This window comes from Palaemon carinicauda, chromosome 15 (assembly GCF_036898095.1).
Source record: "Palaemon carinicauda isolate YSFRI2023 chromosome 15, ASM3689809v2, whole genome shotgun sequence".
NCBI classification, from domain to species: domain Eukaryota; kingdom Metazoa; phylum Arthropoda; class Malacostraca; order Decapoda; family Palaemonidae; genus Palaemon; species Palaemon carinicauda.
Genome location: NC_090739.1, coordinates 60,725,903 through 60,736,918, shown reverse-complemented (window position 1 = coordinate 60,736,918; position 11,016 = coordinate 60,725,903). Strand labels below are relative to the sequence as shown.

Below are 11,016 nucleotides of genomic sequence, written 5' to 3'. Positions count from 1 at the left end.
CGGTTGTCTTTTCGATTCTATATATTCTTGCAAGGGCCACTGTTGTCTTTTCATTTTTCAAATATTTTTGCAAGTCCCACTGTTGTCTTTCCCCTTCTATATATTTCTTATAAAGCCCACTGTTGTCTTTTCCCTTCTCAATATTTTTATAAAGCCCACTGTTGTCTTTTCCCTTCTCAATATTTTTTTAAAGCCCACTGTTGTCGTTTCCCATATTAGTTTTACAATGCCCACTGTTGTCTTTTCCCTTCTCAATATTTTTATAAGACCTGTTCTCTTTTTCCCTTCTCAATAATTTTACAAGGTCCACTGTTGTCTTTTCCCTTCTCAACATTTTTACAATGCCCACTACTGTCTTTTCCCTTCTCAATATTTTTACAATGCCCACTGTTGTCTTTGCCCTTCACAATATTTTTACAAGGTCCACTGTTGGCTTTTCCCTTCTCAATATTTTTACAAGGTTCACTGTTGTCTTTTCCATTCTCATTAATTTTACAAGGTCCACTGTTGTCTTTTCCCTTCTCAATATTTTTACAAGGTCCACTGTTGTCTTTTCCCTTCTCAATATTTTTACAAGGTCCACTGTTGTCTTTCCCCTTCTCAATACTTTTACAATGGCCGCTGTTGTCTTTTCCCTTCTCAATATTTTCACAGTGCCCACTGTTGTCTTTTCCCTTCTCAATACTTTTACAATGGCCGCTGTTGTCTTTTCCCTTCTCAATATTTTTACAAGGTCCACTGGTGTCTTTTCCCTTCTCAATATTTTTACAATGCCCACTGTTGTCTTTTTCCTTCTCAATACTTTTACAATGCCCAATGTTGTCTTTGCCCTTCTCAATATTTTTACAAGGTCCACTGTTGTCTTTTCCCTTCTCAATATTTTTACAAGGTCCACTGTTGTCTTTTCCCTTCTCAATATTTTTACAAGGTCCACTGGTGTCTTTTCCCTTCTCAATATTTTTACAATGCCCACTGTTGTCTTTTTCCTTCTCAATACTTTTCCAATGCCCACTGTTGTCTTTGCCCTTCTCAATATTTTTACAAGGTCCACTGTTGTCTTTGCCCTTCTCAATATTTTTACAAGGTCCACTGTTGGCTTTTCCCTTCTCAATATTTTTACAAGGTCCACTGTTGTCTTTTCCCTTCTCAATATTTTTACAATGCCCACTGTTGTCTTTGCCCTTCTCAATATTTTTACAAGGTCCACTGTTGGTTTTTCTCCTCTCAATATTTTTACAAGGTTCACAATTGTCTTCTTCCTTCTCAATGATTTTACAAGGTCCACTGTTGTCTTTTCCCTTCTCAATATTTTTACAATGCCCATTGTTGTGTTTTCCCTTCTCAATATTTTTACAAGGTCCACTGTGGGCTTTTCCCTTCTCAATATTTTTACAATGCCCTCTGTTGTCTTTTCCATTCTCAATATTTTTACAATGCCCTCTGTTGTCTTTTCCCTTCTCAATATTTTTACAATGCCCACTGTCGTGTTTTCCCTTCTCAATAATTTTACAAGGTCCACTGTTGGCTTTTCCCTTCTCAATATTTTTACAATGCCCACTGTTGTCTTTGCCCTTCTCAATATTTTTACAAGGTCCACTGGTGTCTTTTCCCTTCTCAATATTTTTACAATGCCCACTGTTGTCTTTTTCCTTCTCAATACTTTTACAATGCCCACTGTTGTCTTTTCCCTTCTCAATATTTTTACAATGCCCACTGTTGTCTTTTCCCTTCTCAATATTTTTACAATGCCCACTGTTGTCTTTTCCCTTCTCAAAATTTTTACAATGCCCACTGTTGTCTTTTCCCTTCTCAATATTTTTACAAGGCCCACTTTTGTTTTTTACCTTCTCAATATTTTTTATAAAACCCAATGTGGTTTTATCCCTTCTCAATATTTTTACGAGGCCCAGTGTTGTCTTTTCCCTTCTCAATATATATATAGAAAGGCCACGGATGTCTTTTCTCTTCTCAATATTTTTGCAAGCCCCACTGTTGTCTTTTCCCTAATCTATATTTTTGCAAGGCCAATATTATCTGACTCTTCTCAACATTTTTGCAAGCCCAACTGTTCCTTCTTTCCCCTCTCAATATTTTTACAAGGCCCATGGTTCTCTTTTCCCTTCTCAATATTCTTTTAAAGCCCACTGTTCTCTTTTCCTTTCTTAATATTTTAACTAGGCCTACTGTTGTCTTTTCCCCCCTCAATAGTTTTGCAATGCCCACGGTTGTCTTTTCGATTCTCAATATTCTTGCAAGGCCCACTGTTGTCTTTTCACTTTTCTTTATTTTTGCAAGGGCCACTGTTGTCTTTTCCCCATTTCAATATTTTGAAATGACGCTTTTGTATTTTCTCTTCTCGATATTTTTGCAATGCTCACTGTTGTATTTTTCCCTTCTCAATATCTTTACAAGACCCACTGTTGTCTTCTCCCTTCTCAATATTTCTGCAAGTCCCACTGTTATCTTTCATTTCTTAATATTTTTGCAAGGCCCAATGTTATCTTGCCCTTTTCAATATTTTTTACCTGTGACACTGTTATTTTTCTCTTTTCAATATTTTTGCAGAAACACATTTGACTTCCCTTTTTTTCAATATTTTTGCAAAAACAACTGTTGTCTTTTCTTTTTCAATAATTTTGCAAGTCTTACTGTTATATTTCCTTTTTCAGTTTTTTTTTTTTTTTGCATGTCCTACTGTTACTTTCTCTACTCAATTTAATTTTTTTTTGCAAGTCTTGCTGTTAGCTTTCTATTCTCAATATTTTTGCTAGGCCAACTGTTATCTTTCCTTTCTCAATATTTTTTAGTAAGATCAACTGTTATCTTTCTCTTCTCAATATTTTTGCAAGGCCCACTGTTATCTTCCCCTTCTCAATTTTTTTTTCAAGGCCTGCCCTTTTCTTTTCATTTAAAATGTTTTTACGAGGCCTACTTTTATCTTTCTCTTCTCAATATTTTAATTCCCACTTTTATCTTCCCCTTCTCAATATTTCAAGGCCCACTGTTATATTTCCCTTCTCAATAGTTTTTTGCAAGGCCCTTTTTTATTTTCCCATTCAAAATGTTTATTCAAGAGTAACAATTCATTAAAAACAGCCTTAATAAAGAATTCTCCTGACATTACCAAGGGATATGAATATCGTATTCCATGCAATGCTTGTGAAAAATTTTGTATTGTGTCAAACTGGTAAAACCCTTGAAAAGAGAATTGAACAACATAAGAAAAGTGTCAGATATGCTCAAGATAATAATGCACTCTGCCCACGTTAGAGATAAAAATCACACTATTAATTGGTCAGGTGCAAAGAAATTGGTTCTTTCAAATAACTTATTTGAAAGAAACATCAGAAGAGTCCAGTTTCATAAAAGAAACCTTTGAAAACAACTTGAATATTGGACATGGAATGTATAAACTCGACACCTTTATATGTAAAGAGATTTGTAAGCTATATAAAAAAAAACTTTAACCACTTAATGTAGAACTGAATGTATTGTGAATAATTAACGTCACTGTGAAATTAATACCTAGACCTAAGCTACCATTCACTGAAGGGTACAATTATTATATATAGTATAGTATGGCACTATATAGGGTTATGCTAGATATAAGTATTGATATATACGTAATTATATGTTTATGGTAATAATGTTATATGTGCATATATATATATATATATATATATATATATATATATATATATATATACATGTTAATCATGTGTAAAAACATGTATATGTAAGTCTAAGTATGTCTGTATATGTATACCAGTATGTGTACACGTAAGTATATGTCTATGCATATGTGTGTATGAATGCCTGTCTTTGTATACGTATGTATATGTCTTTTTATATATTTATATATAGATGTGTTTTATATATACATATAGTTTTACTTATGTATTTATATAGATAAGGCTACCGTTATTCATATAAATAAACTGTATTGAAAGTCAAAACAAGAATTTACCCGTCCCCAGAAATGACCCTTTTTGGCAGGTGTCTAATGAGGTTTATCTCCCCCCAGTAAACACCTGATAAATACCCAGGTAGCTGGTATGGGAGTGTCATTGTTCTTTAAGCCTCTATATGTATGTTCGTACGTTTACTTTCCCTATAGAATATAAAGAAACCTCTCAATAAATCAGTCCTCTGAAGAAGTATCACGAAACTAGTCAGGACTTAATCTTATATTTCATAATTTAATTTTCCCTGTGGTTCTTCTGCATCTGAGCATCACGTTTTCCTGTGATTTTTTACGCATATATATATATATATATATATATATATATATATATATATATATATATATAATGCGTATACATATGTGACCATTAATATATATATATGTGTGTGTGTGTGAGTGTATATATATATATATATATATATATATATATATATATATATATATATATATATATATATATATATATATATATATATATATATATATGCGTCTGTTTGTATATAAATGCGTATACATAAGTGACCATTAATATATATATATATATATATATATATATATATATATATATATAGAGAGAGAGAGAGAGAGAGAGAGAGAGAGAGAGAGAGAGAGAGAGAGAGAGAGAGAGAGAGAGAGAGAGAATACACATATGTATACAGTATCTATTTATAGATATATATAAGATACACACATGTATACAGTGTGTGTATGTAAGTACATATGTATGTATATATGTATATAATTATTACACTATATATATATATATATATATATATATATATATATATATATATATATATATATATATATATATATATACTCACAAGGCTAATTCCAAAAGTAATGTCTCCAAAATATTTAGAAATTACTGATACGTTTATTGTCAATTGTGTTTACATGATTTTTAAAGTATGGGCATTTATGTATTTTTCTTCATAATGGCCATTTCGGTCGATCCAATTTTGTAGATGCTGTGGCAGCTTTTGTATGCCCATGTCATACCAGCTTGCCACCATGTCGTTGAACCTCATCATTTACCTCGTCGCCATTGCCGAAGCGCATTCCACCCAAATGTTCTTCCAACTTCAGGGAACAGGTGGTTGTCACTTGGTACCAAGTTTGGACTATAAAGGTGGGGGGGGGGGGGGGGGTGATGGTGTCCAGCCAAACTGTTGCAGGAGAGCAACGGTTTGACGTGGGGGCGAGCGTTGTCGTAGAGGATGCTTATACCTTTGCTCAACATTCCTCTTCTTCGGTTCTGGATAGCCCATCTGAGTTTTACGAGAGTTATAAATGATATGGAGACCTTTCAGCAAAGAAAACTAGGCTAAAGGTGAGGTTCAACGCTTCCTCAACGCCATGGCGGCCAAATTGTACGACATATTTATGCAAAAACTGCCACAGTGCCTATAAAATGTCAGTTATGTAGAACAATAGAGCATTTTAAACTTAAATATTGACAATACACTTGTCAATGGTTTATAAATGTTTCTGAGACCTTGCTTTATGGCTTAACCTCGTGTATATATACAGTAGGCTATATATATATATATATATATATATATATATATATATATATATATATATATATATATATATATATATGTATATATATAGTGAATCGTGTTTATGAATATTTCTGTAAATGTATTGTTTTTTGTTTGTGTAAAGATTAATTGATTTGTATGGAACTCCACCAAACTGATTCAGTGTATTTTTCTTGCAGTTCCTGGGAGGCATGTTGTTGGGAATAGCATTATGGATGTACCTGGACGGTGCCAGTATGGCTCCAGTGACAGCGGATATCGAAGGCTATAACTACGTTCTTTACTTCTTGATGGCCGTCGGAGGTGTTATGTTCATCATGGGCTTCCTGGGTTGCTGTGGTGCCTTCCAGGAATCTCAGTGCATGTTGGCTACTGTAAGTATTTTGTCGTTTCATGTGTAACTCTTCTACATCTCGTCATGTTAGTTAATGCCTTTATCAATATTTTATCTTGTTTTTCTTTCTACCATTATTGTCCGTTGTACTGTTTCTTATAATTTGATTAAGAGAAGTAAATATATTGATTAAAGTAAAATAAAGAAAGCTAGTGCTTTACATAGTAGTGTAAATAATAATTAAATGAGAGAAATAATCCTCAACTGCTAAGCAGGCTTTAAATTCCACAAGATTTGCCTAGTTTTAAACACAGCTTTATTGCCACGCGTGTAACCATTTACGTTTTGCCTTGAGAGTACCTTTATAGGGAGCGCCCTCCCACGCCAGTACAGGTGATATTGTAAACCACACTTTCTCATGATTTGAATTAGGGAAATCTTGTGGAATTATTTCTCTCATTTAATTGTCCTTTACACTCCTACGTAAGGCACTAGTTTTCTTTATTTTTCTTTAATCAATCTATTTAGTTCGCTTAGTCAAATTATAAGAAACGGTACAACGAACAATAATGATTGAAAGAAAAACACGATGAAATATTTGTGTTGAAAAAGGTGGTTCGGTAAACCTAACAAAAGCAGATGGGGGTCTCCCGGAAGCTGACGCAAATTTAAGCTATTTTAGAGTGATTTTTCATGTATCTGGAACCCTTTTATCCTTATAATTGCATTTATAAGGTGAATACGCCTTATGCAATAACAGCATCCCGATAATATAAATAAAACATTTCAGCAGTAATCTCTACAATGATACTTTTAATGCATGACTAAACATTCCTGGGAAACCTCATCAACAGACTACCTCTGAGTTATACTCGTATATATCTATCATTGATGGAGAGCCTGCATTCTTTTTAATTTCCTCGTATTAAACATTTCTCCAAAGAAAAGACTGGTTTCTAACACTTTGAAGATTTTTCTTTTCTTCGTTTTCATTCTATCTAGTGTACTATTATTTTATAGAAACAATAAAACCTCTGCTTTCTTTGCAACATATATTACATTTAGAACCGGCAAACTTATAAACAATTATAGAATTATGGAGTTTTCATGCCACGTACACATGGTAATCATGTCAACATTTCCATATTACAAATGATATTGAGTAGCAACCAAATTAGATTGTAATCCCATTTAAATTTCAACTTTCAATAAAGAGGAGTTTTGCCTCAGATACTAAACAGTTTTGCCTCGGATACTAAACAGAAAAAGCTAACCGATAAAATAGACATATCAGAGTTTTCTGAGCATTGATCTTATTCTCTCGAAAATTTAATTGTGACTTGACAAATATTCTTACACATGGCTTAATCTCCTTAGAATGGTCATATCGAAGTAAATTCAACAAAGTAAACAACAGGAAAGCAACAGGAATATGCCCACCAAAAGATCATGCATATACATTAAAAAACCGAAGGATACTGATACTTACATCGGACGTTGATACATACATATGCCAGGGGGGAGAGAGGGGTTAGCTGAAATTTACTGCAGTAATTAATCGAAAATAGTTGTATTTTATCGATTGTAATAGAGAGAGAGAGAGAGAGAGAGAGAGAGAGAGAGAGAGAGAGAGAGAGAGAGAGAGAGAGAGAGAAATTCCGAATAAAAAAGGAGGTAGACACGGAGACCGCATCTTTCTTCGATTATGCACAGTGTGCATAGAAGTATTTAAGAATTGAGATAAGGAAAATGTAGGAATTAACATTACAACTTTTTTCAGATGACAGTTCTTTTTAGTGAATCATGGGAGTAATTGCAAAAGATGATAGAAGATTTTAATAGAAAATGAAGAAATGTAGGACGGAAAATGAATATGAGTAAAACTAGGATAAAATTTGGAGAGAACAAATAACGGTTATGGGTGAACCTCTAGAGATAGTGAGTGAATATGCGTGCTTATGTTTCCAAAGGACTTGATGCCAAAATTAAAAGAAGGATATGCATAGGATGGAGAACTTTTGGTAAAGAATATATATATATATATATATATATATATATATATATATATATATATATATATATATATATATATATATATTTGTTCCAACAAGAGATACTTACCTCAAATTACTTTCTTAGGAGGACTGGTAAAACCACTCTGCTCCGACCAAAATGATTCAAATCCTACCCCCCACAATGCCCAGCCGCTGACCTGAGCGCCATCTTGACCCTAGGTCCTCAGTTCTCGCTGGTCGGTTGTAACGTTAACATGTCACGACCTCGCTCCTGCTCTGACCCTGACCTCGTGGTTCCCATGTGTTCTCCTCGCGTTCCCTGTGTTCCCTTATGTTTTCCTGTGTCCTTTCTTTCCCTGAGTGTGTATCCTTGCCCTGTGATGGAGGCTCATCGTCTTTGCCCTGGGCCTTCTGCGGAGAAAGCGTGAGGCGCTTTCTTGTCTAAGGAATAAGTTGATCCTCATACCTTTGGTTCCACGTGTCGGGAACAAAGGTGTGCGAAGGATGCTACTTGCCTTGAATGCGTCGATTGGCCCGACTGGCAATGGAAGTTAGTCGGGATGAAGAAGGCCAAGGAGAAACATACTAAGTCGAGGTAAACGTTGGTAGAGTCGTCCTCGGCCAGGATGACTCCTGTACAGGTGAAGACCCCAAGGCCGTCCCCGGTCCCTGTCCATGATGGGGACGTAGGCGAGACTGTTGCCGGGCCACAACCGATTGTTGAGTCCGTTGTTCCGTCGGGTGAGGCCCGTCGCGGATCCCTTATTATTGTCTTTGTGGGCGCGCTTGTGCCTTGTGGGTACCCCCTCCATGGAGGAGTTTGTGGCCCAAACTCGTGGTGTGCAGGTGCCCCCCTTGGTAGTGGTTCCGGCTGTAACCCCGGTATCCGAACTACCTTCTCTGTGTGTTGTTGCAGGTCTGTCATCGGGAACGTGCGATCCCTATCATGAGCGTTGTGTGACGGGCTCTTCCGATGTTGTTCAGCTGCCCTGGTCGGCCGTGCCCAGGACCCCGGGAAGTTTACCGAGAGACGACGAGCAGCCGTGGGACGAAGGAGACCTCGGAGTGCGATGCACCTACCCCGAGCCGTCTCCCTCAGTCGGGTCGGCAACCCCAGTGGTGGGGGAGGCCGGTTCAGTGACACAGCGGGACGACAAACCTCAGAATAAGAAGAGGCCAAAGCGTTCTCCTTCTTCCTCTGACGGAGACCGATCTTCGGACGGAACCTCTTCGGAGAGTTCCTCCCCGGCGAGAGGAGAAGGTGCCGGGGGCGCAAGAGGAACCATTCGCAGTCATCCTCGAGGTTCTCTTGAAAATGACGACAAACCTCATATAAAAGAAGAGAGCCAAGCGTTCTTCTTCCACCGACGGAGACCGATCTTCGGACAGGACCTCCTCGGAAAGTTCCTCCTCCGGCGAGAGGAGAAGGCGCAGGGGGCTTAAGAGTAACCGTTCTCGGTCATCCTCGAGGTACCCTAGAAAATGTTCTAGGTTAGGTCAGTCCCGGAGCGGCACCGGCGCCACAGGAGCAGCAGCAAGAAGAACAGGCGGCATCGCAGGCGTGGCAGTTCCCATTCACCAAGGAAGGCCGGTAGGGGTTCCCCCGTGCCCACCGCAGCAGGGGTTGCCTGTGGGACGGGGTCCCCGAGAGGAGAGCGGAGCTCGTGGTCGACTCCCGTGGTGGTCCGGCCTGTCCATCGGCCGCCCGCCCAGCAGCAGGCCCTGTGCGGCCAAGAATGGGTAGAGGTCCCCCAGTGACCCCGCAGAGGGAACCTAGAGGTGGGAGCTCCCCAGGCATGGTGAGGCCCCGTTCAAGTGAGGCGGGCATGCCCATGACGGCTCCCGCCCCCCCCAAAGGCGCTCCTCGATACGGGTCTCCCCGCTTGGGTGGAGGCCTCGGCTACCCCCGCAGGTTCAACGAGTGACCCCACCGTCCACCGCAGCAGGGGCCGCCCGTGGGTTGGGGTTCCCCGAGAGGAGAGAGGAGCGCGTGGTCAACTTCCGGGGATCTCCGGCCGGTCCATCGGCCTCCCGCCCAGCGGCAGGCCCCGTGTGCCCAAAAGTGGGTAAGGGTCCCCAAGTGACCCCGCAGAGGGAGCCTAGGGGTGTGAGCTCCCCAGGCGTAGTGAGGGCCCCCCCCCCCCCCGGCTCTCCTCGATACGGGTCTCCCCGCTCGAGTGGAGCCCTCGGCTACCCCCGCAGGTTTGACAGGGATCTGATGTTGCCGGACGCAACACCAGAGGAAATGTCGATGTTCGGGAGGGTCCTAGCTTGGATCTGGGACCTGAACAACCTGAGTGAAGTGGAAGAGCCCAGGGATCTGGACTTCGCCACGGCTGTGAACAGGGCCCTGGGGACGGTGCCTAAGGAGTCCAGGCCTTCTCGTTACAGGAGACCCTGTCGATGGAGGCCTCCACTTGGTCCCTGTCCCACGCCATGTCCTGGTTGGACTTGTAGTCTGCGGCAGTTGCCACTTTCCACACCAGCCACGATCTCTCCAACGAAGCAAGCAGACCTGAACCTCTTCCGAGAGCTTCTCCTGTTCGGGGCCAAAGCCATTAAGTTGGCTCAAAGGATCCCGGACAGAGACCCCAGGTTGCTTAAGAACCCCCCAGTGGAAGGGGAAGGTCTGTTTCCAGAGAACCTGGTTTTGCAGACTATGGAGAGACTCGTGAAGGAAGGCAGGTCCTGGGACTCCTCCCACCAGCCCTCCTTCAAGGGCCCTCAAGGATTCTCGGGTACCTTCAAGCCCATGTCCTCTTCCTCCAGGAGAGCCAGAGGAGCCTAGTTCCCTAAGAGAAAGTAGGGCGAGAGGCCCCCTTCCACTATCCCCGCCACTGGTGGGGACATGCCTCCAAAAACATTGGGAGAATTCCAGAACCGAACCACGGACAGGCGTGTTGTGAAGGAAGACTACCGGGTCCCCTTCCTGGACGAGACCCCTCCCTGGTAAGGGACCCTGGGGTGGACACCCTGCATCCAGGGACTACTCCCACAAGGAAGTCCTCCAGGCAGAGATCTCCGCCATGTTGCTCAAGGGCTCTCTCCAATCAGCCATATATTTTTTTATACATTAGTGTCTGGATTCTCTTGACGACCTCGGGATCAGAGCCCCAGGCAAAATCACACAACTATACAAGTCTGCCGGACCAGGGT

At 40.4% G+C, this 11,016-nt stretch overlaps 1 protein-coding gene across 1 annotated transcript in view; it reads right to left on the bottom strand.

Annotated features, from left to right (window-relative positions):
• Nucleotides 1-260: 260 nt before the first annotated feature.
• Nucleotides 261-11,016, bottom strand: part of LOC137653985 (hornerin-like) — a 52,083-nt gene continuing 41,327 nt past the window's right edge. The window contains exon 4 of the mRNA XM_068387620.1: nucleotides 261-1,844. Within this exon, the coding sequence (XP_068243721.1) occupies nucleotides 261-1,844 (1,584 nt within the window). The remainder of the gene's footprint in view (nucleotides 1,845-11,016) is intronic.